Source organism: Netta rufina (genome assembly GCF_964035555.1).
Source record: "Netta rufina genome assembly, chromosome: 3".
NCBI lineage: Eukaryota > Metazoa > Chordata > Aves > Anseriformes > Anatidae > Netta > Netta rufina.
The window spans coordinates 34,567,636-34,591,287 of record NC_140125.1 but is presented as its reverse complement, the minus strand read 5'-3'; the positions used below and the strand labels follow the sequence as shown (position 1 = coordinate 34,591,287).

Sequence of the window (23,652 nt, the reverse complement as noted above, 5' to 3'; positions counted from 1 at the left end):
CGCCGCCCCCCCCAGCGCCTCACAGCGGCAGCGATGGCGGCCCCGGGAACGGGGAGCGGGCCGGGAACCGGGCCCTCGGGCACCGTCAGGAGCGGTGCCGCCGAGTGGGGAGGCTTCGAGGACAACATGCAGGTGGGTACCGGGAGGATGAGGAGGGGAGAGGAGGGAGAGGCGCGGGGCTGACGCCGTGTGGCCCCGGCTCGGCCTCAGGGCGGCGGCTCCGCCGTGATCGACATGGAGAACATGGACGACACGTCGGGCTCCAGCTTCGAGGACATGGGGGAGATGCACCAGCGCATGAAGGAGGAGGAGGACGACGACGGCGAGGCGGGGGGAGCCGACGAGGAGGACGGCGAGTTCCTGGGCGTCAAGGGGCTGCGGGGGCAGCTCGGCCGGCAGGTCGCTGACCAGGTGAGGCAAGACCCGCCATGGCCCCCCGCGCACCCTTGGCATCACCGCTGCTGCCCGCTGCCTTCTCCCCGCAGGTGTGGCAGGTGGGCAAGAGGCAAGCGTCGAAAGCCTTCAGCCTCTACGCCAACATCGACATCCTGCGGCCGTACTTCGACGTGGAGCCCGTCCAAGTGCGCGCCAGGTGGGCAGCCCCTGCCCTTGGGCGTGTGGGGTGGGCTGCGGGCTTCAAGGCATGGCCCCGACACAGAAACACAGCGTGAGGAGCCCGCTCCTCGTCCTCAGGCCACCCAGGAACAGCAGCAGCCCTTAGCACCCAGCTGAGCTTCTCAGCAGAGAAGAATTTAACAAAGTGAAAAGGGCTTTAGGACATCTTCAGGCTTTTCTATTCGCTGGGCTCACATGGCTTCTGTTGGGATGCGTAGTGCTGTCCAAAAAGGCCAAGTTTTTGAGGCTGGCTGAAGAAACGCTGCTGTTCTCCCAGTGATCACTCATCCCTGAGTGGATCCCTAAATATCACCTTTGAATCCTCCCCAGCAAAGCTAACCCGCTGACAGTAGGGTTTTCTTTAGTTACCTTATGTGACCCCCTAGGACTCACTCCCACAGGGCCTATAAGCCACGGCAGAAAGCGCTGGTGATGCATGTGTGGGGTCTGGTACTTCTGAAGCATCTTACTCACTCTCTTCTCATTCCTGCTTTCGATGTCACTCCTTGCTTTGCTGCAACACAGACTGCTGGAGTCCATGATTCCCGTGAAGATGATTAATTTCCCACAGGTGAGTTCTCTTTTGCTGAATGAGACTCCATGCTCTGAGTGAATGTCCCACAAACACCCTGTAAAACTTCCACGTTATTAAGGATTTGAGTTTGCTAGGTGTTCACCTCCCTGAAAATGTAAAAGATGGTAAATCCTTTCCTACAGTTGTTCCAAACCCCATTCTGGTACAGTTCTAGACCTCTAGATTTTAATTATCCCCTTTCTGCATTCTGTTTAACACCACTTTGACGACTCCTCACACAGCCTGTTCTGTCTGGCTCCAGTCAGCAGAGGCACTGCTGTTACTTCTCAGGTGACAAACTATCTAAGATCATCGTCATGTCACCTGGGGTGGGAAGCCTGGTAGCCGGGAGCACTGACCAAACCTTCCTTCCTCTCTCTTGCCCTGTAGAAGATTGCAGGTGAGCTTTACGGACCCCTCATGCTGGTTTTCACCCTGGTGGCCATCCTTCTGCACGGGATGAAGACCTCGGACACCATCATTGTACGGCGAGTCTCAGTGATAAGCTGGGGTTTGACCGGGCTTGGGAATGACAAAATGACAGCAAAAAGGGAAAGGAAGCCTCCTATAACAGAATAGCACCTTGCTGAAAAGTGTAGATCTGAGGAAGAGCCTGTTGGCTTGGGGAGGGGAGGAGCAATGCATCAGAAAGTCTTGATGCTCATCTGCTGGGAGAGCTGAGGTGTAGGTCGCGTGGTGTCCTGCATGCTGCTAGCCAGCTATTTGATAATGCTTATGAAAGGCTCTGGGTACTTCAAGGTGGAATTTGGGTGCTGGCAGGTCACTTCTCTAAGTTTTCTTCATCCTGACGCTGTCTCCGCAGAGGGAAGGCACGCTGATGGGCACGGCTATCGGTACCTGCTTTGGCTACTGGTTGGGAGTCTCCTCCTTCATCTATTTCCTGGCATATCTGTGCAACGCCCAGATCACGATGGTGCAGATGCTGTCGCTGTTGGTATGTATGGGGGGGCTGCCCCAAGATGGGGGTGTCTGCACGGTGTGCCAGTGGGAGGGTGGCCTGTGAGCTGCTCTGGAAAAGTCTTTGTAAGTCAGCGTTGCACTGGGACAACCTGGAAATGGTTGACTCTTGAAGGAGTGGCTTGCAAAGCTTTGCTTTGGTGAAACGTTGCAGGAATAGGCTGCTCGTGCTCAGCGGGCCTTTGTGTGAGAGTGATGTTTAGAATGTGGCTGTTCTTGTTTTGTCAGGGCTATGGTCTCTTTGGCCACTGCATCACTCTGTTTGTCACCTATAACATCCACTTCCATTCCCTCTTCTACATCTTCTGGTTGGTCGTCGGTGGACTCTCTACACTACGAATGGTGAGTGACAGGCAGCCTGAAGCCCTCCTCTTCTGGGGACAAAAAAGGGAGGGAAGTGTCTCCTGCCTGAGCCTCCTGCACTCCTGGTGAGATAGGGCAAGATGAATTTACCCAAACAAAGTCAGATTACTCTGAATTTGCTGGTGCAGACTGGGAAAAAGGCTCTGAGCGCCGTTTCCACTGGCTCTTGCTACTTGGCCCATCCTCCTGTGTGCTCCTGACCGCAGCACCAGAGGCTGAGGTAGCAGCTGCCTGGTGTCCAACCTTCTGATCTCCACCTCTCCCCTAGGTTGCTGTGCTGGTGTCGCGCACCGTGGGGCACACCCAGCGGCTCATCCTGTGTGGGACCCTCGCTGCTCTGCATATGCTTTTCCTCCTCTATCTGCACTTTGCTTACCACAAGGTGGTAGAAGGTAAGCAAGGGAGAGACGAAGGGAGCCCCTGTGGGCAGCGTGGACCTGACCTGAGGGCAGCTGGGCCAGTTTCACACCCAAAACCGAGCAGCACCAGCTTTGTTAGCAGAAGCTGCCAAAGCAGGGCAGGGGGTTGACATGGGGAAGTCTTTGCACGCTGAATCTAGTACTAAAGACATTAGTTGTGAGGCACAAAGCTTTGTCTTTACCCACAAGTGAAGAGTTGCTGCAACGACTGCTCTTGTGCAGATGTCTGGTCCCTTCCTGCGCGCTGGTGAAATCAGGCTGCTTTATCCCGATCAGGAAATGTGTCACAAAAATATTCCTTCTTTGCATAACGCTGTTAGAGCTTGTGTTGTACAACACAGCCAGCAGAACCTGCATTTTCCACAGTCGGTGCTATTTACCAGGCTGTACAGATTCAAGTCCTCTCTTTCTTGTAGTATTTCTCCTATTAGTCCCTTTAAAAATTCAAATCTGCATAATTTAGGGTTACAGCGTAGCATTTCAAGTCCTTTTTAGAGATAAACACTGTTCTTTCCTGGATCTGCTCTCACGGCTAAGGTTCTGAGCCCTGATCTGCAACTTCTTAGCACGCAAAACAGGGTAGAATATAGCCGAAGCAATTTTCTTCAAGGATCTCCAGGACCGATTTTCAGGCTGGAGAGGGTAATTGACAGAGCTGGAGAGCACTTGCAGCAGTATGTGTGTGCTTCCTGCCAACCACGGCTCGTGTTGGCATTGCAGCGATACAAATTCCGTATTACACCCCCAGCTGCAGCTCCTGCTGTAAGCCCGCAAGGGTATTTCAACAGAAAAGCAAACGGTTGGTCTAAGAGCAGGGCGCGTGCTGGAATGAGGTGGAGGGAGGCTTTACGCCTCTCGCAGCGTCTACCTTCAGGTTCACCTGCCTCTGAGCTAACTCCTGCCCTTCTCCCCTTTCTGCTCTTCCCCGCAGGCATCCTGGACACGTTGGAGGGACCCAACATGCCGCCCTTCCAGAGAGTCGCCAGAGACATTCCAGCTGTTCCTAACGCTGTCCTGAACACAACAGCCAAAGCCGTCGCGTTGACCCTGTAGTTTCACACTCTTGGACTCGCTTCCTTCACTACTTCTGGGGCTGCATAGGGCCAGAGGAACCTGCTGCCTCTTAGGAAAAGGACAGAACAGCAGGAGTTAGGACTTGGTTTTGCTTTCCCGGGCCTGTCCATCGGGTTGCAGTTGTGAGCAGCTGAGTGGACAGCACCTCAGTGACTCGGGAGGATTACCCTCTTCTGCCACCCAGCTCGGGGCTGTCTTGAGTAGAGTGGCTCTGTCGCCTGCATGTTTAGCTGGGATTCCCCAGCTCGGTTTGTCCCTTACCCCTCTTTCCACTCGCTCATGTAACCCCAGGGCTGTCTGCTCTGTTCCTGTCCCGAAGAGAGAAGAATTAAATTGATGTTGGTGCTGAACGATGTCTTACGTTTGAGCCTACCTATGTAAAGGGAGAGTGGTGCGGGGTCTCTCCATCTTGATCCACCCCGTGCTAGGCTCAAAGCAGGATCCCTGCACTTTTGTGCTGTCCTACTTCAAATGTTTCAAGTCCTGTCTTGGACAAAAGGCACACGAATTTCGGTGTCACTGCACATTTTCAGCAGTAGTATGTTTTTTGTTTTTTGTTTTTTTTTTACCATATTCTCTTCCTTGTCGTGTTCCAGATCGATCCCTCTCTTTTCACTTGGTCCAAGCTGCTGTCTCACCTCACTGTCCCTTGTGTATGTTAGAAATCTCTCCCTGCACCTGTGGATATTTCTGTTGAGGAGGGTCGTTCACCCTCATGCAGCTTGCTCTCATTGCTCTGTCAAACTCTTCTCCCACAGCAGTGTTCCCGTTAAGCAAGGGGAGCAGCGGGCACAGTTTTGTCCAGCAGCCTGATGCAGGAAAGCTCCAGCAGGAAAGATTAAGAACAGCCCACAAGGCAGGCAGCGTGGCAGAGCTGCTCTCTTTGGCCCCTTCCTTTTGCTGCTGGGAGAGGACACGGCTGTGGGGGCATTCAGACTAGAGCCACAGTGCAATGAATGACACGAAGACGGCACCAGCTACAGTGGACAGGCTGGTCGCCTGCTTCAGTTAGAACAAAAACGTCACTGGATAGGACTTGAGCATTTTGAGTCATAAACCTCCCTTCTGCAGCGTTGCTTATTCCCGAATTTATGATTTGTTCCCCCCCCAGGAGCACAGAGCTGATCTCCCAGCACGTCCATAGCAGACGTGTTCTCTCACTATCTTCCACGCCTCCACATTTGTTTTGGCTGAAGAACACAACTCCAAGCAAGTTGTTTGGGGAATCAAATCATTTGGGCCAATATCCCCCGTGGTTTTTGGAGCTATTGAAGCACTGTCAGCCCCTGGAAATCCCATTACTATCAGACTTAACAAAATGGAAGCGTCAGTTTGTAATGCTGCATGAGCCTGCTTTTTCCCTCTTTATAGCTCCATGGGAGGTTGGCTTCTAATTTCCTGACTTGTGCCTCTTGCCCTGGCTGCTTCTCTTGGAAGAAACTCTCCAAGTCCAGGCAGAGGGGAAGGAAAGGAGGCAGATGATTGCGAGCAGGATAAGTCCAGATAAAGAAAAATCACCCTAACTCTATCACTGCTGATCTACACGCACCGTCAGAGAAGCCCTGTGCCCCCCTCCCACACCCAGCCACGTCACTGGGTCGGAGGGATGAAGCTGGGCCCTGCGTTGTGACTCAAAGCACAGGAGACAGCAGTGAGGAAAGTCCTCAGGCTGCCCCTGTGCAGCTTGCGTGTCCTGTCAGCTGGGGACAGGTGACCAGGGCGGTGACAAAACACCCTCATCAGATTCTGTGGGGCTTGCTCTATCCCATTCCCCCAGCCCCAATTTATTGTCTGTGCAGCAGCAGCTGGAGCTTGAAATACTCTGTGCTGCCACAAGTTCAGCGCTGCGCTGAGAGATTCAGCCTCCCCTCTTGCTGACAGAGGGAGACGCTTTTGCAGGAAAACGCATGTGTGCTGCAGTTCCACAGAGCGTGCTGCACACACTGCCTCAGTCAAGGCTTTGTGGGAGGGCATCTCAGTGCTTATTCAAGGCCTCTAGCTACCAGCACAAACCTCACATCTCCATCATAGATGTCCTGGTTTCAGTTAGAACAGAATTAATTTTCTTCCTAGTAGCTGGTGGAATGCTGTGTTTTGGCTTAGGATGAGAAGAGTGCTGATAACACCCCGATGTTTTAATTGTTGCAGAGCAGTGCTTACACCAAGCCAAGGACACCTCAGACTTTTGCTCTGTCCTGCCAACAGGCAGGCTGGGGGTGCAGTAAGAGCTGGGAGGGGACAGACCCAGGACAGGTGACCCGAACTAGCCAAAGAGGTATTCCATACCATCTGACGTCATGCTAAACAATATATAGGGGTGGCTAGCCGGGGGAGGGGGCCGGACTGCTCGGGGTTAGGCTGGGCATCGGTCAGCAGGTGGTGAGCAATTGCATTGTGCATCACTTGTTTGTACATATTATTATTAGTAGTACTATTATCATCATTGTATTATTATTATTATTATTATTATTTTCCTGTCTTATTAAACTGTCTTTATCTCAACTCACGGGCTTCACTTTCCATTTCTCTCCCCCGTCCCAGAGAGGGAGGGGGGAGGGTGAGCGAACGGCTGCGTGGTGTTTAGCTGCCAGCCGGGTTAAACCACGACAACACCACACTCTCTCTACCTTTAATGCCTTTGTTTTCTTCTACGGCTCCTGCAACAAAGCAAAAATCATCTTCTCCCTCCTCCCTTGCGGCAAATCTGACATAATTCCACTGTGCACACACAGCTTTTGAGGAAGGGTAATGCTGCAAGAGCTGTGTAAGCCCTTTTTTTTTTTTTTTTTTATTAGAGCTGAAATAAACATTCAAGGCTGCCAGATTAGAAAGAAGAAATATATATATATATACACACATTAAAGCATGCTGTGGTCTCCTTCTCTCCTCTGCAGTGCCTGGGAGACTGACCATCATTTTTACAGTCTTTCCTTGTTGCACTTCCTGTCACCCTAGTGGTGTTTTGGGTTACAAGTAGGCTGTTTGTTCTCCCATTTGTCTTCCTCCCTACATCTAGTCTCTCTCTAGCTGCTCGTCACCCACTGTTTTTCTCCATTTGCGTGTGAGGAATTAATGGCATCCACCTGGGGAGTCAGCTCTTTCCTTACACCCCAGGAGGAGAACAATAAACCACCTTCCTCATACCTGCTGGGTAACTGCACACGAACAAGGAAGCAATACCTAGTTCTTCACAAAACACCACTGCCAAATCTGCCTCTGCACAGCCTTTGATGAGGCTTAGTGAACCAAGGCTTTGAACCACAACCACTAGCTCCTGTGCCACTTTTCCCAGTGTATTTGAGCATAAATCAAGGTAGGACGTTTGTCTCCTCAATGTGCTCCAGCACCTGACAACAGGCAGCGAAGATGCCAGCGCTAGGACTCCAGAAGCAGCCTGATGCCCTAAGCAGTGCTTTGAGGCTGCTGCTGTCGACTGAAGTGGGACGCGTCCCAGGGGCTCTCCTCCAAGTGCTTCTCTAATAATAGCCTTGCTGAACGAAGCATGGGTTAATTACTGCCCGGAGGTGAGCATGAGGTGAGACTGAGTGCAGCCTTCCACGTGACCTGTGCTGATCAGCAGCTGCTGTTTACTCGGTCATACCCCTGCTCAGCACCCTGACGTTCACTCTCTGCCACTCACAGCCCTGAAACACACAGGATCCCGTTCTCACCTGCACCATTTAATGACCTCAGAGACCCGGAGCTCCTTTTCACCTGCACCAGGACCCTGCTGATGGCTGCATACAGCTGCTGTGCATATCCCAGCGCAGATGTCTTGCCAGGCCTGCGGTCTGCTCTCGATGCAGCTTGCAGATGCCGGAGTGAGTCCATGCACCCCTATACAACAGGAAAACAAGGAGACATATGTAGATAGCCCTGAAGGGCAGCAATGGGTTACTCAAAGAGTAGGGTGACACCTATTTGGTAAATTAGACACTGCAGCCAAAGTCTTAAAGTTGATATCCAATTCTAGCTTATCTGCTCTCTCCCTTGGCCTCATCCAGGACATAACATACAACCCTGTGGCTCAGGTGACCTGCTCCTTCATTTCAGAAGAAAGAAAACTGCTTCATGTCCCCCTGCATACTCCATGTTTCTCCTCGCTTTCCACCTCCTCCTGGCCTGCAAACAAAGCAGAGGAGCCCGGGTTTGCCCCTCAGTTACCCACTGCATCGGAATTCACTTGAGCATTGCTGTACGGAGCAGCCAGGCTTTCTCCTTAACAGATTAGTTACATGCAGAAAGCTGCCTACTTATGTGGTTTAACCTAATTTCCACATCACTGGCTTCCTTTTTCGGCTCAGCGGAGTTGAAACGACAAGGGCCCTGCTTCATCTCTCTCTCCAAGCACAGCACTGCAAGAAGAGGGGAAAGAGGGAGCAAATCCCTCCGATCTGCGCCACCAAATCGCAAGAAGGTCAGGTGTGCCCCTCGCATCTCTCACCAGGCTGAGGGCTGAGGCTGCGTGCTGCTGAGGGGGGCAAACCTGTGGCACTTCCCCAGCCCCAATACCTTGTACCAGCCGCCTCCTGGCACGCAGCAGGGCTGGTGACGAGGGGCAGGGTCTCTCCTTTACCACCAGCCTGTCTCTGCCAGAGCCATGTCCCCAGTGCCTGAGGAAACATCCATCTATCTCCACAGCCCCCTCGCTCTGGCAGGCACACATTTGGTGTTTTTTTTTTTTTTTTTTCCCAAAACACCAGCAGAGGTGCGATAAATGGCCTGATTCCCTCTGCTTCTCCTGCTGCGCTCCAGAGCCCTTCTGAGGGGAAAATACGCAAAATTAACCCACCTCAGCACCACACCGCAGCCCACTATAGCGATCTGGCCAGCTGTGGAAGCACAGATTTCATCCTCTCCACAGGTTTCAACCCCTGGGCCACCCACTCTGCTCCAGCTTTTGCTCTCCTCAAGACATCGGCTTAATTTGGAGAGAGCAAAACCCCACCCAGACCCCAACCCCCCCCCCGCGGGGCCGCGCACCCTTAACCCCACACCCCTCAGGGGCCTCGAGTGGCGGCGGGGCGCAAAATGGCGGCGGGGCCGGGCCGGGGCGGGCGGGCGGGAGGCGGGAGGAGGCGGAGCGGCCCCGCAGGTGCGGGCGGAGCGGGGCGGGAGCAGCGGGGCCGCCCGGCCCCCTCTGGCCGCTGCCGGCTTGGCGGCGCTCCCCGGCCGGCTCAACGCCTTCAGCAGCCCCGCCGATGGCTCCCCCCTCGGCTCTCGGCGGCGGCCGCCGGTGAGGCTGAGCCCCCCGGGGCCGCCCCCGGGGCCGCCCCCGGGGCCGCGGTGTCGCCGGAGCTCGCCGCAAGCCCCGGCGGCTCCCCGAGGCTGGGGAAGATGCTGCCGGGCTCCATCCAGATCTCCGGCGAGACGCTGTCGGGAGCGGAGATCCGGGACATCTGCGAGAGCCTGCGGGAGAACTCGGTGCGGCTGCTGTCGCTGCGGGGCTGCCAGCTGTCGGAGCGGGACTTCGGGCACGTCTGCCGGGGGGCGGCCGAGTCGCGCTCCCTCGCCCAGCTCAACCTCAACCTGGGCATCGTCTCCAACATCAACCGCGTCAAGCAGCTGGCCGAGGCCCTCAAGACCAACCGCTCCGTCCAGTCTCTCTTGTGAGTAGCCGCGGGGGGCCCCGGCCCGGTGATGCTGCTCGGGGTGCCCAGTAGCTCCCCGGAGTTCACGTCTCGTCAGGGGAGAAATGCCCTTGACATTGCCTTCACCCCTCGCCCTTCACCGGGCTTTCCCGCCTGCTTGGCACGGTTTCAGCCCCATCCCCGAAAAATCTGGGTCCCCCTGCACCCACCTGAGCCTCGTCGGTGCCCTCCTCACCCCCTCGTCCCTGCCGGGCTCCATAGCTGCCGGCTGGCCCCCTCTGCAGAGCCCTCCTGAGGCTTTTTCCCTGCCTGACACTAGGATTTGTCCCCCTCCTCCTCCTCACTTCACCCACTTCTCGCTCCCCACCGGGTCAGCTTGCCCCTAGAAGGCTCCGTGGTAATTTTCCCTTTGACCCACGCAGCCTCCATGGCAGTCCCCTGACGGATGCAGGCTTGGCCCTCCTCAACCCGGCGCTCTCCATCCATCCCTCGCTGGTGGCTCTGGATTTAGGGGACTGCATGCTGGGGGACGAAGGCATCAACCTGATCTGTGGGCTCCTGCCACCCGATGGGGCTAAGTCAGGTAAGCACCAGGAGCCGTGGGCTGCACAGGAACCAGCAGAGCTTTTCCGTGGAGCCGTAAATCCTCAGCCCTGGGAGCAGCAGGCTCTGTAGTTTGGGCATTTATTTTCCCGACTTCAGTACAGCAGAAAAGCCAAGTGATACAGGACCGGTTCCCTTGGGCAGGCGTGGGCTTTCTGCTATTGATCTGTCCTGCTGGCAGTTTGTTGCTCAGAGACCAACAGGTTGCTTCTGCTTTATGACAGCAGCATGTGAAACTGGAGGAGGGGAGAGCTTGGGCTTTGCATTTATTATCTTCTGTTTATGTGTTGATAGTGACCACAGATAAATATATGGCGTACCCCGTACCCCAGCACTTAGTTCACTGTCAGCGCCTGAGATTTGTCCCCACTTGCAGGTGCACTCGGTGAGCGTGTAGATGGCTGGTGATAGCCTTAGTGCCAAGCTCACATCGTTACAGGGGATGATCTTTAGCGATCTGATGCTGGTGGGTCAATGAACACAGGAGCTGGCAGGTCCTGAGGGAACAGCACCCCTTTCCCTGAGGCTCATAGTGCTTTCCAACTCCTCTCCCGAGCACCTTGTGTCTGTGCTCACAGTGTCACCGATGCTGTTATCTCAGCTGGTCACCCCTCGTAGGTGCAGGCTTCAGAGCCCACCGTCCCTGTGATCCTCTCTCTGACCTGTCACCTCATGCCACCTCCTTCTAGTCAGTCGCCTCGCACAGCCCTTGTCTCGGTTGTGCTTACTATTTAGGGTAAGCAGAGCACAGGTTGTGAGAGCAGAGAAATGGGGCAGTCACAGCATGGGCAGATAAAGGGACACAGGAAGGCAGTGATATAAAAAATGATGTGTATGGGAGCAAAAACCAAACCCTTTAGCCTGTTGGAGTACAGGGGACACGACTCAGAGCTGCTCTGGTTAGCTGAACTAGTTCCCCTCCGGCTGCTTTGGTGATCCTCAGGCTCTGGTTTGGCTTCTCTCTCTTCTCCAGGCCTCAAAGAGCTAACACTGAGCGCCAACCCAGGCGTCACAAGCAAAGGCTGGGGCCGCCTGGCCATTGCGGTGGCTCACAGCTCCCAGCTCCGAGTGTTGAACCTGGACTACAACCCCCTGGGTAAGCTGGGGGACCGCAGGGGCCTGACTCCTGCCTTCCCGGGCTTCTGCAGTTTGCTTTGCTGGGTGGCCAGGGGCCGAGCTCTGCGTGGGCAGCAGAGCTTCCCCAGCAGGATGGGGACCTTGCACTGGTCCTGCCTGGTTCCCAGCAGTGAATCCACCCCGCCAAGCACCCTTGGCACTCGGGAAGCCAGCCTCGCTGCTCTGGGTGGCGTGGCCGCGTGCCCTGCCTGCGTTTGCCATCACGTTTGACCCCCTGCTTCTGCCCCGTGGCCTGACGTCAGCTTGGCAGAAGCCGAGCATCCCCCTGCTCCCCCCTTCCCTTCTCCCGGAGCAGGGAGGAGGAGGAGGAGAGGCTGGCATGGGTTGCCATAGAAACCAACTCTCTCCAGCTCTGCTGCAAGGTGGTGAGGAGGAGACCGGGCCGGGCCTCCCTACCCAGCAAGGCGGCTGGGCGCTTCCCACCTCGCTTCCCTGCTGGAAATGGAGCCCCCCTCCAGGGCGGTGAGGGCCCCGGGGTGTTTCCGTGACAGCCCCAGCCCCACGAGGGCAGGGGTGGTGCGTGAGCGAAGGCAGGCACTGCCGACAGCCCTGGTTTGCTTCTCCTCCAGGTGACCAGGTAGCAGGGATGCTCGCTGTCGCTGTGGCCTCCAGTCGAACCCTTGAAGTGCTGGATTTGGAGGGAACAGGACTTACCAACCAGTCGGCCCAGGTAAGGAAACCTGTTACTCTGCAGCATCACTGAAGCCCCACTGAAATAGGTCCTGGCCACCTGTGGGGGCACCAGGACCTCTACCTGCCTCCCTGCCCTTTCCAGACTCCACACACGTCCCCTTCCCTCCCTGCACCCAGAGGTGCTGCTGCTTTCCCCAAGCTCGCAGCACTCAGCCACAGGAGGAACTTGGAAGGCACAGCTCTGACCTAGAGCTCCTGGGCCTCCCTCAAGGCAGCAGAGAAAGTCACAGAGCTCTGTCTGTAGTTTGGGTGTTTTGGGAGAAGTAAGGGGTTGGATTTGTGATGGAGAATCAGAGGTCCATGTGCAGCTCCCAGCAGTAGGAGGGGCCTTGCCTGGGTATGTGGGAGCAGCAGGTGTAGAGCAGCCTCCTTTTCGGGCAGAACCAGGAAATCCAGGCTCAGTTCTCCCTACAGCAAGACGAGAAGTCCTCAAAACGTCTGGCAGAGGGAGGTCAAAGCTGAAGGATGGCAGAGACAAAAAGAGGAGGGCTGGAGCTTGTGGGGAGACAGGGTGCTGAAACTCTTCCTGTTGAACCTAGCTGCTGTTTGTGCTGCTCGTCAGCCTGCTTTTATCTCGCTCTCTGCCCAGACCTTGCTGGACATGGTGGAGAATTACCCCACAGCCCTACGGACACTCATCCTGGCGGAGAACAACATCAGTCCGGAGCTGCAGCAGCAGATCTCTGACCTGCTCTCGGAGGGCGAGGAAGAGGAGGAAACGGAGGCTCGCGAAGTCACGGCCAGGGAGAAGAACCCCTGGATCTGCCAGAACAGTAAGAGCTCTGGGGCCTGGCCTGGTGGGGCTGGCAGACAGCCATAGGGATGTTTGGGGTGTTTCTAGTGCCACGGATCTCGTGGTGGGGTTGGTCCCTTATCCCTGTGAGCTGCAACCCAGACAGCCCCCAGCCACGACCTTGACGTTAAGCAGCGTTGGGCTGAGCCCTGCCTGGAAAGGGAACCTCCAAGGACAATGCAGCAAAGAGCAGAAGCGGTACCTCAGAGGCGTTTCTCCTGATGCTGCAGGAATTAAATCTTTGTGCAAAGCCTTAAAACCAAGGGCAGGAGCATTCAAGATCTCAGGGGCCTTTGCCAGACATCCTAGCCAAAACTCGTGTCATTCCTCACCGCTTCCAGAACCTCCCTGCAACAGGCACAGGAGCAGCTTTTCCTATCTCTGTGGCCTAAACTTGTGAGGGGTGAGCCAGGTGCCACAGCCTGCCTGTGCAGGGGCTTGTAACAGAAAAAAGGTACATGATGGGAAGAGCAATTGCCTGTTGTGTGTATAATATTGTGCATTGCCATGCCTACATCATGATCCTGCCGGCTTGGTGGTTTGTTTTTTTTTAATTTTTTTTTTCACCTTACACCTCTAATTGTCCTTCCCTCCCTCCCAATTCTAATATCAGGCTAGCAGACAAGCCCAAGCACTCCCAGTGCCTCACAACATCTGGTTCTTCATTTGTTAGAGCCATAAACCTCCTTTGCTGGCAGCTTTGGCTGCGTTTGGGATCCAGTTTCCCGAAACCGATCCCCAAAAGAGAGATCCCCCTCTGCAGTTTTGAATATGCGAGGTCTGGATCTGAAGCACAGGGGCACTATCTATCTCCCCCCTTTGCATCCAGGAAAAATGCTTTTTCTGCGGTTTAGAAAATCTTCTGGATGGAAAACCAGCACCCTGCTGGCTTTTGGTATGCGTGCCCATCCTCCCTGCAGCCAGTTCCCTTGGCAGGGGGAGTCACCGAGTTCCTGGCCAGCACTCTGTGCCATCCCCGAGCCCGAGGACTGCCCTGATCTTCCTGACGCCAGGCGGAGGAGGGAGGGCTGCACAAACCCTCCGTTCACAGGGCACACGATCAGGGTTTCCAGGCCTCTGCTGCCACGAAACGGCTGCTTGCCCGCGTGGGTTTGGGCTGCGTGCAGCTCATCCCAGCCGGCTGCTGGCTGCGGAGCTGGGAAGGTGCTCGGGGCCTGCAGGTTCAGAGGCGTGGGGCTGCCTGAAGGCACAGCTGGGTCAGCGGCACCGCTACCACTGCGCTTAACGCGTCGGGGATTCCTCAGCCTCACCTCTGGCTCCAGGCTCTCCCACAGCCCAAAAGCCTCATGGTTTTCTCCCTCTCTCGCCACAGCTCCCAGCTCCCAGATGGTCCTGATGACGTCGGGACTCGGCGACAGCCTCCTAGCAGAAACGGAGATGTAGCTGGGCTGCCCTGCCTGCTCCTGCCCAGGAGAGCGCCGGCGCTGGCACCACGCACAGCGGGGGCGGGGAGCACGCACCCACCAAGCCCCCGTGCCTCCGCTGAGCTGCCCCGAGGCTCTCCTCACACATTTCACCTCCCATCGCTGGCTCCCGGAGCGCCGGAGCCCGGTCCAAGTGAATCTCCACACGCCTCTCTGTGTCGCCACGCGCCCCGTCGGCCGCTTGTGATTGTCCAGTCGCTGCATGCGTAGCTCACGCTGCCCTGCCTCTCTCTCTCTCTCTCCCCCCCTACACCTTGGCTGCACCCCGCAGGGTGCAGGCTGTATTTATTCAGATGTGTATAAGAGATGGTCTTTCTATCGCCTGTCCTGCTGTCACAACCAGAGTTTTATGAAGGGCACAGCCGCGGCAGCACTCGCAGCCACCTGAGCCTCCCGCAGCCTTCGTGCTGAACCAGAAATGGTGGCAAAAAGGGGAATTTCCTCCCGTTTTGCCTCTGCTACAGCAGTGCCCCGGCCCTGCTTGAAGGCAGCAGGGGGCAGCACCACCCTGGCATCCCCTGGCTCCCCTCCGGGCTGTCTCTGCGTGCCCACCACAGTCCAGCTCGGCTCCTGAAGCACCAGAAACAAGGGGCTGGAGGGCAGCAGTAACTTAGCTCAGCTGGGAGAGGGCTCAGCTGCTTTCTGGGTACCTCTGAGCCTGCTGAGGGCATCACAAGGCAGGCACGGAGTGGGTGATCAGCCAGTTCAGTGCCTGGCACGCTTGCAGGTGGCGCACACACTCCACAAGAGGCTCTGCTCCTCCACCAACACGCTCAAGAGCGGTCTCAGGTGAGAAAACACGGCAGCCACCCCCCCTTACTTTTAAAATAGTTTATTTCTGCTCTTAAAATATACATCAGTTTGAAAATTTCAGAAAACAAAAACAAAAACACGTTAGTTACAGATTAACAGTCTGGAGGGGAGCGGGGTCAGCTCGAGGCCCCGGAGCCAAGGGGGGCGCAGGGGGCAGGCACCGCGCCAGCCTGGGAGGGCTCCGCTCCTCCCGGCTTCAGGGCAGGAGATAACGCCCTGCGAGCTGAAGGGAGGCTCCTGCTCTCAGCACCAGCCTGTTTGCACAGGAATCGAGTGAAATACTGCAGTGAAAGGCCGAGCCCCGGCTCCGCAGCTGCCTGAGGTGGGACGCAGGGTGACGGCGCAGGGGCCTGCAGCTCCTTTTCACAGGCCCTGGAGCATCAGGGTTGGGGCTGAGGCCCCAGCTGCAAGCAGCCCTCTGAAAAAACAGGGATTTGGGGAGGGGAGCAGGGCCCCCAGGCAGCTTTGGGCTGCATCTCTGGCTGTTGGCTCCCTCCCCGGCAGAGGGATGCTCTCCTCCGGCACGGCAAGGAGCACTGACGGAGCAGGGCAGGAAGACAATGCAAATCCAACTAAAAAAAGGAAAAAAAAAAACCAACAGCCAGCAGGCCAAGGATCAGCCAGCAGGAGCCAGGCTAGCCCTCTGCCTCACCCCCTGGGCCAGGTGAGAGACACGAGACAAGACAAGGGCACGGGACAAAATTAAAACGGGACACCAGGCCATGAGAGCCCTCAAAAAAAAAAAAAACAACAAAAAACAAACCTACACCTACAGACCTCTCCCCATCCCTCCCCCCTCCCCGATAAGACACTGAGCACACGAGACAGCGAAGAAAAGTCACGAGATCACGCTAGGCTAGAAAAAAAAAAAACACGCCTGGAGGCCCTACCCAGAAGGGGAAGCCCCGGAGAGGCACCAGAGCCAGCCCGGAGCCCCCCCAAAAGAAGGGGGCACAAAGCCCCTGGCAAAGGGCTGCTGCTGAGCCAGGGAGCAGCTCCCCAGAGCGCTGCCCTCGCATCCCCACAGGCCCTGAAAATCCCAGCAGCATCCTTCACCATCTCGTTGCCGAGGCTGGAGGGCTTTCTGCGGGCTGGTGAGAAGGGAATCGGGGCTCGGGGCCGCCCTCGGCGCAGGGAGCAGCCTGGCTGCCAAGCGCTGCGGCTGGTTCTGCAGGGTGGGGAAGGGAAAAAAAAAAACAACCCACCCCAAAAACCCGAGGGCGGGCGAGAAGAAAGCAGCCCACCCAAGAGGAGAAGAGGCAGCAGCCTTCCAACAAAACAACAGAAGAGGTGTGAGGGAGGAGACGCACAAACAAAGCCCCAAAACCAAACCTCCTCTGCCCGGGGAGGGGACGCACGGAGGCAGCCGGGGCCCCCGGGGGCTCCCAGGGGCTCAGACGCCACCGCCGGGCGCTCTGCCCCGTTGGCACGAGTTGAAAGAGAGCAGCCGGGGCCTCAGGTACCTGAGTGGGAAGGGAAAAGGGAGGGTGAGAGCGCGGGGAGGCAGAGGCACGCCGGGACGAGGGGTACCCAGAACTGAGTCCGGTACAGGCACCAGTGTGAGGCTGCGGGGACAGCCGCGAGCGCGCCGGGGCAGCGGGTGTGCTGCGGGCCCGAGGGTAGCCGAAGAGGAGAATAAATATAAAATTTCAGAGCGTGAGAGGGTAGCGAGAGGTTTTTTCTCCCTGGGAAGAAAGTGGGGAGGTGGAGGCGTCCCGCAGCACGCGGCTGCTGCTGCTCCTGCCTCAGCTGAGCAGGTTGCCCTGCTCCTGGGCTTGCGTCAGGCTGTCCTTGCGGTGCAAGTGGTGGACCCCCATCCTCTTGGGGCTGCGGTGCGGCCGTCCAAAGGGAGGCCTGGCCCTGCTGCCTTCGCCGCTCTCCTCCTGAGCTCCTCCTTGGCTGCTCTCCTTGCTTCCCGGCAGCAACATTTCTCTCTCGTCAGCCGGGCTCTCGGGCAAGCCGAGGTCCACGTAGTCCTTGTGCTTCTCCGGCGGGGGGCTTCCAGGCTCCGCGGGGCCTCCGCCGCCTCCCTGCAGCAGCTTCTGGGCTTCGTCCTGGGAGAAATCCGTGCCGTAGTCCGAGGAGAAATGGCTCCGGCGGGCTCTGGACTCGGTGCTGTCCGTGTCCACGCTGGAGTCCCGGCTGACGGTCCAGCTGCAGCTCTGCGCCGACTCCTCGCCGTCCGAGTAGGCCGAGGCCGCCCTGCCCAGCTCCTGCATGGAGCGGCTGAACCTCTTCTGCAGCTCCGGGGCGGTGTCGCGGCCGAAAGCCGTGCGGTTCAGCAGCGCCCGCTCCGAGCTGGGGGGCGCCTTGTCCACGAACACGCGCTGCCAGTTGGCCAGCAGGTCCTCCTCCGAGCTGGCCGAGCTGGCGAAGGCGCTGGGGATTTGGGGCGGGCTGCTGAAGGGGCTGCTGTGGGACGAGCCGGGAGCCCCGGCTGCTTTGGGGGACTGCTGGCAGGAGCAGCTGGAGGCCGAGCGGCGCCCTTCGGATGCGGGGCTGCCGGGCAGCGTCCGGTGCCGGTCGCAGCTCTCGTCCTCGCTCTGCACCAGGCTGAGCGAGATGGCCTGGCGCGTGGCGTACGTGCAGTTGGGCAGGGGGCTGTTCTTCGGGATCCTTACCTTGTCCTCGGAGAACTCGATCACCTTGCGCCCGGGGTAGATGGGGTGGGGGGGCGACGGGGTAGGGTACGGACTGAGCTTCTCAAAGGCCGGCGCGTCCTCGGGGACGCTCTCCACGCTGCCTTGCGGCTTGCAGCCGCCGTTCTGCTGCTTGCCCGCGTCCCCTCCCTCCTTCCCCGGCTGGCCCGCGCTCTGGCAGGCCTCAGGAGGGGCTCCGCTCATGTCCACGTGCACAAACACGTCCTCAGCCATGGGGCAGCTGCCGCTGCTGGACTTGGCCGAATTCAGCACCAGGGATTCCGGCTTCTCCAGGACTCTGGCGATGACCGAGGTGGGCACAACGTCAGACGGGGCCAAGGTATGGGTTGCCTCTTGCCCAGGGCCTGAAGACTCCTGGGTGCTGTGCAAATGCTTATTGACCATGTCCTGCAGCTCGTAGGGAAGCTGGGGAGAAGGAAAAGGACGTCAGAAGGGTGCTGCCCCAGAAACCATGACGCCCCAGTTAACCTGCCTTTTCCAACCCATCTTCACGGGTACTTTTACTCCTTATCTCAACCCTAACGTTCACCCAACTTGCCCTGAGGAAGAAATCTCTTTCCACGGAGAACCTGCCCCATATGAGGGATGAACAAGGCTCTCTGGCTGTCACACCAACCACATTTCCAGGCCGTGGCTCTCAGACCCAGCTCAGAAAAAGGCCAGGAAAAGGTGGCAGGCGGGACTCCGTCCCCCACGCCTGTGAGCGCAGAGGCAGGGCCCAGCCAGCCCATGCTAGGGGGAGGCCTATTGATCAGTGGAAAATCCGCTGGTGGTTGCACCAGTGACTGAACAGCCCCCAGTGCAGGACCCGCAGCGCTCCCCACACGCGGTAATTACAGCCTGGCCGCCCTGGCAGCCCGCCCGTGATCGGGATCGATGCCTTCCCTCGTCCCTGCTGATCCCACTTCCTCCCTCTCCCCGTTTCGGAGATGCAGAGGGCGGACAGCAGAGCTCCACCAGCCGCTCCGTGGCACAACGGGGTCTGTCCCGTGTCACAGCCAGAAGGAAACCCTGTCCCAGGCTGGAGGCACGGGGCAGGGTGCGTGAGAACAGCTGGCTGAGGGGCAGACCCCCCTCCAGCGTGGGACACGGCCCTCTGGGGGGGCAGAATGCTGAGCCCTGGGGAGGGGAGACAGCTGGGAGAGGGGTCAAGGTTACCCCAGCAGTAACTGATACACACGGACCTCAGGAGCGCTAATTTGAGACACAAAGGGGGAGGGGGACGCATCGGTCACCTGCTAAGTTACTAAAGATGAGCACACGGCGTCGCTGAGAGGAGCTTACCAAGGGCTGGGGACTAAGGGCACGGGCAAAGAGAGAGCTGGGGCGAGGGCCCAAAGCAGATTTCATGTTCCCAGCCGGAGAAGTGATGCTGCTACCTTCGCTCACCCTGAAGGCAGGACGAGCTGAGCAGACCCCACAAGGGGGAGCACGTCCTGGTACCGACTTTTCCCGTTCAGGAGGCTGAAAAGACACCCTGAACGCTGCCCCCCAAACTGCTCCTCAGCAAACCACTGATCTGCCAGCGTGGCCCTCGCACGTGGACAGGTGAGAAAGGCAAGAGGACGGAGCAGGGTAAGAGAGAGGTCTGTCCTCCCGCCAGCTTGCAGCAGGCACCCGGCAGGCTATCGAATTCAAGGTTATTGTGCTTTTTATAACAGCTCCTGTGAAATGGAGCCGGGGTGAAAGAGGAGCTGGCAGAGGCTCTGCGCTGCCCTCCCAGTGGGAGCGGGAGCAGGAGCACCCCACACCTCTGCCCAGGGCTGAAGGGTGAGAGGCCAACAGCCCCGCAGAGAAAGCTGGAAAAAGGCAAGGCGCAGGTGGAAACCACGAGCCCTCCTTCCCCACCTCTGCGGCGCTGCTACTCACATCGGCAAACTTGTGGTTCCTGAAGTGGGACTTGTTGCACTTGAGCAGCTGTACCGCGAGGTTGCAGTCCTGCCGGTAGCGTTCCTGCAAGAAAGGGCACAGCGTGCAGCCGCGTCAGGCTCGTAGCTGCTCCCCGAAAAGGCACCGCCTGGCCAGGTGCTGCTCAAACAGAAGGCCCGTGCATTTCTTACGGCTCAGCCAGCACGTCCCTTTCAACTCCTCCCTCCCCGTGGAATTCATCTCCAGAAGTCCCCTCAGTTGGTACAGCCTGGGCTCAGGTCAAACCTTAAGCTCAGACACCAAAAGAGTCTGATCTTCATCAGCCGTGCAGATCAGCCCTTCCTTGCCCAGTCCCTCAGGCCTTTTTTCTGTTTGCCTGTCCCTACCGCTGCGTGCAGCTCCCTCGCCTTCATAAACACTGAAGTCATCCCCATGCTCCTTTACGCCCATGACTTTGAACCAGAGGACGAGCCCACACCTCACCACACTTGCACAACCCTTTGCAGACTCACTCACGTTGAGTTCTTCCAGCTTGTTGATGGTAGTTTTCGCATCGAGCAGTTTATTGGTGAGCTCCACAATCTCCCAGTCCAGCGTCTTGCGGTCCATCTCTGCCTTTTTGATCTGGGATGCGAGAACAGAAGGGTGTAAATCCCCCCAGCACAGAAGAAACCGGCTTCACCACCCACCTCACCCCCAGCATAGCACAACGCCACGTTCAGCTGGGATACAAAGACTTCCAGACAGACAGACAAGGGGGACAGGCTGGCTCTTCACCCAGGGAGGGCCTCCAAAGGCAAGTGGAGCCGGCCACTCTGCTGGTTGCAGAGGTGACAGCTGAGTTGAAAGCTCCTTAACGCAGCACAACCACGTTTCCTCTCTGCCCTGGTTGATGGGGTGCCTGATGGAAAGGTGGTGGCTTTGAATAGTTCATCCCATCCCGCCACCAGCAGCAAGGAGCTATAAATTTGTGATACCCAGCCCTCCGCTCTGGGGCAACGGAGCGAGAACGCTGCCCATACAGGTCAGCAGGCTGTGCTGAGCGGACAGATTTGTTTGGCAGGGAAAGGACACCACCTTGAAAGAGCTCAGGCCTTGCTCTGGTAAGAAAAAGGACCTGGAGCTCACTCAACACCCACCCTAATGCAAATGGTCTCGTCTCTTCAGACTCCCTAACAGTTTAGGAGCAGGGCAGGCAGAGACCCGGATGTAAGAGGGGCACAATGAATACTGACCCAAGAAATTCAAGTGACATCGAGTTAAGAAGAGAAAACTGGCTCGGTGTCAAACGCTCTTCGGATGGAGCGCTGCAAGCCAGGGCCTGCTGCAGCTGCGGGCAGCTGCTGGATACCAGGTGAGCCCTTGGCTGGACGAGGGCTGGGGGCCCCCCTCCAGCTGGGCTGGAGCATGTGGGACTGCCAATGAAACCGACAGGCTGGGACACGTAAAAGGGGGAAAAAAAGAAAAAACACACAAACGAAAAGACGCAACTGCAAAAATCCAGCTTTGGCTGAGAGAGGCCTGAGAGGTGAGCGCGCCCAGCGTGTGCCAGCAGCAGCGTGGGGAGGAGAAAGAGAGAGAGAGAGAGAGAGAGAGAGAGGGGGAGGGAGAGAAAAGAAACAGCCATGAGTGTTATGAATGCACACAACAGACACACACACGCACGCTGGCTCTGCTCTGACTGTCCCCGTCCCCCCAGGACGAGCCCCCCAGGAGCGGCTGGCACATCCCTGGCGTTTCCAGAGGGACTGAAGCAACACGACGGACGGACACCATGCGGTTATGTTGTGGGCAACCAAGCTCACGTGCATGACCAGGTAGGGGCTCCGTAAATCAAGGAACCAGCTCACGACACCAGCCAGAAGGGGGACTAGGTGGTCGTGGCCAGAATCCCAACCCTCGCCCACCTCCACGCCTGCTGGCTAAAGCCAGGGCCCCTTCCCCCTTCTGCTCCTAGCACATAGGTCTACCTCCACCTCCTCTCTGTAGGGACCGAGTAAGGCACTTACTAGGGCGTGCAGCTTCTCCTCCAGGTCCTGGTTGGTTCTCTGGGAAGCGGTGTAGCTGTTCTGCAACCTACAGGACCAAGGTGGTACACGTGGGAATGGATCTCGGGCATTCACACAAGTCTTCTTTGTGACTGCCCAGCAAACCAATTAATCCACACCTCCAGGAAGACTGAAATTCCCAGCACTAAGACACCAAGGCATGTCAGCTGTGCCTCACCTCTGCCTCATAATGGCCTCCAGACCCCAAATTACCAGAGGCAAGCTGAGGTTGGCTGGGTGACCCTTCATGCTTTTGCTGGGAAGGGTGTGAGGACGTTGGATGACTCTGAGCTGTGACAACCCCTCAAGCTAGCAGCGTGCCTGCTGCACCCTGGAGGTAGCAATACTTGTGAGGTTTTCACCCTCCCCTCAGTCTGGGGGAGCACCTTTCTGAGGACAGCATGCCTCCGATCGACACAGCAGGGCACAGCCTGCTCGAAGCAAATGAGGGAGCCCTTGCTGGGAGTGATTGCTCCAACTCTGCCCCTCATTTTTTTTTATTTTTTTTTTTGCTTTTCCATACCTACGGAATTTGTCTTTGAATTTCTCCAGCTCCTCCCGGTTCTGGCCCAGCTCCATCTCCAGGTAGTCCTGCCCCGACTCCAGCTCCCTCTCCATCGCCTCCATTTTGTTCGTCACGTAGGTCAGCCGCCGGCGCAGTTCTTCGTTCTCGTGCTGCAGCAACCTGGGCACACAGCGACAAGGCCCCACTGCTTTGGGGCTTAACATCCCACACAGAGACCCCAGAAGCCAGGAACTGAACCGTCAGGGGACCCCAGCCCACGCAGTGAACAGTGCACCACAGTTAGGAGAGGGAGGCTCAAACCCAAGCCCACGTGAGCTGTGGGATCAGCTCCCAGCTCCCTCTCGGGTTACAGAGCTCGGGTGAAGTCCGCTCGCCAGATGGGCTGCTCAGCTCCCTGCTGAATGAGACCCACTCAATAATTTATCCCCGAGCAGGTTAGAAGAGGATGAAGCGCAGTGCTAGCAGCTGTCTGGGCCCCACACCTCACCCTCACCCAGCAGCAGGCCCTTGCGTGCTGGTTTTGGTGGCTCACACTATGACAGTGGCAATGAGATGAAGGCATTCTTCCCTCCACCTGCGTTCAAGGCTTTATCTCCTGCTTTCCACCACACCCACCGACTCCTCTGCCTGCACCTGCACTGGAGATCTGCGGCCCCACACCTCTTGAGGTTGGCAAGGCACAGACCAAAGCTCTGCCCACACGGCCCCAGGAGGGCTGGAGATGTGAGGGGAGCCCGCAGGGGCAGGCAGCTTCACCCTGCAGGTGGCACGACCACGAGGTGAGGGATCAGCACGACAAGCGGGCGGGGGGAGCAGGACACTTACTTCATCCTTTCTGCATCCGTCAAGGGCTCCTGCACAGGGAAGAAAACAGATGTGAGATTCTTTCAGGGGAGGAGTTGGTCTCATACCGTCCCCTAAAGGGCAACGTCTTGTTGCCAGACCCTAGCAGGGACTCTTGCTCTTCCTCTGCGGGGTCAGGGTAGGTAGACTAGAAGCTGGGATCTGTACACACCACCCCCATGCCCGATGCTAAGACAGACTGTGTGCTCTGGCTCAGAGCAGCTGAACCAGAAACCACCACACACGTTGGGTAACTTCACTCTCCCACGGTGAGCACCAGCCTCTCTCACCACACGGCCACCTCTGCTGGTGTTTCACCTTCCTGCCCGTCCACGATTAACAGGGAGCAGGAATCTCACAGGCCAGCAGGCACCAGCAATTAACGTGCCACCACAACACCCTCGAGGCCTCCCAGAAGAATCAGAGCGTGTCTTCTGGGAGATGAAAAGAGCTGTCTGTCCCGCAGTCACGCCAGCTAGACGATTTTTGAAAAGGGTTTCTTTCTGCAGACCTGAAGAGCGCCACTGTCATTGCTCCAGGACAGCACAAGAAACACTAAAGGGCAGAACAGCCTGTGAAAGAAACGTTCTGGGCAAGGGCCCCGGAGA

The 23,652-nt window shown here is 57.4% G+C and overlaps 3 protein-coding genes across 5 annotated transcripts in view; 2 read left to right on the top strand and 1 right to left on the bottom strand.

The window, feature by feature from the left end:
• Position 1: 1 nt before the first annotated feature.
• Positions 2-4,366, top strand: YIPF3 (Yip1 domain family member 3). The gene is made up of 9 exons (XM_084285136.1): positions 2-132; positions 211-411; positions 486-592; positions 1,141-1,186; positions 1,580-1,672; positions 2,013-2,144; positions 2,396-2,509; positions 2,799-2,922; positions 3,881-4,366. The coding sequence occupies exons 1-9, from the start codon at positions 34-36 to the stop codon at positions 4,000-4,002; spliced, it is 1,038 nt and encodes a 345-aa protein (XP_084141262.1). The 5' UTR covers positions 2-33; the 3' UTR covers positions 4,003-4,366.
• Positions 4,367-9,360: 4,994 nt separating this feature from the next.
• On the top strand, positions 9,361-14,244 carry LRRC73 (leucine rich repeat containing 73; the record flags this gene model as incomplete). Its single annotated transcript, XM_084284046.1, has 6 exons — positions 9,361-9,632; positions 10,037-10,197; positions 11,191-11,313; positions 11,924-12,024; positions 12,637-12,820; positions 14,174-14,244. The coding sequence occupies 6 exons, from the start codon at positions 9,361-9,363 to the stop codon at positions 14,242-14,244; spliced, it is 912 nt and encodes a 303-aa protein (XP_084140172.1).
• Positions 14,245-15,913: 1,669 nt separating this feature from the next.
• Positions 15,914-23,652, bottom strand: part of TJAP1 (tight junction associated protein 1) — a 34,190-nt gene continuing 26,451 nt past the window's right edge. For all 3 annotated transcript variants that reach the window (XM_084283577.1, XM_084283579.1, XM_084283578.1), the window contains 6 exons: positions 23,027-23,055; positions 22,199-22,360; positions 21,637-21,703; positions 20,144-20,251; positions 19,628-19,711; positions 15,914-18,163 (listed from right to left, as the gene is read on the bottom strand). In XM_084283577.1, the coding sequence (XP_084139703.1) occupies positions 16,844-18,163; positions 19,628-19,711; positions 20,144-20,251; positions 21,637-21,703; positions 22,199-22,360; positions 23,027-23,055 (1,770 nt within the window). In that variant the 3' untranslated portion in view covers positions 15,914-16,843. The remainder of the gene's footprint in view (positions 18,164-19,627; positions 19,712-20,143; positions 20,252-21,636; positions 21,704-22,198; positions 22,361-23,026; positions 23,056-23,652) is intronic.

Bases quoted from the DNA above. Each gene is read 5' to 3' on its own strand.
- YIPF3 (XM_084285136.1), top strand. From the start codon at position 34: ATGGCGGCCCCGGGAACGGGGAGCGGGCCGGGAACCGGGCCCTCGGGC. The intron at 593-1,140 runs GTGGGCAGCCCC...GCTGCAACACAG, and splicing joins CCCGTCCAAGTGCGCGCCAG to ACTGCTGGAGTCCATGATTC. The intron at 2,923-3,880 runs GTAAGCAAGGGA...TCTTCCCCGCAG, and splicing joins TTACCACAAGGTGGTAGAAG to GCATCCTGGACACGTTGGAG.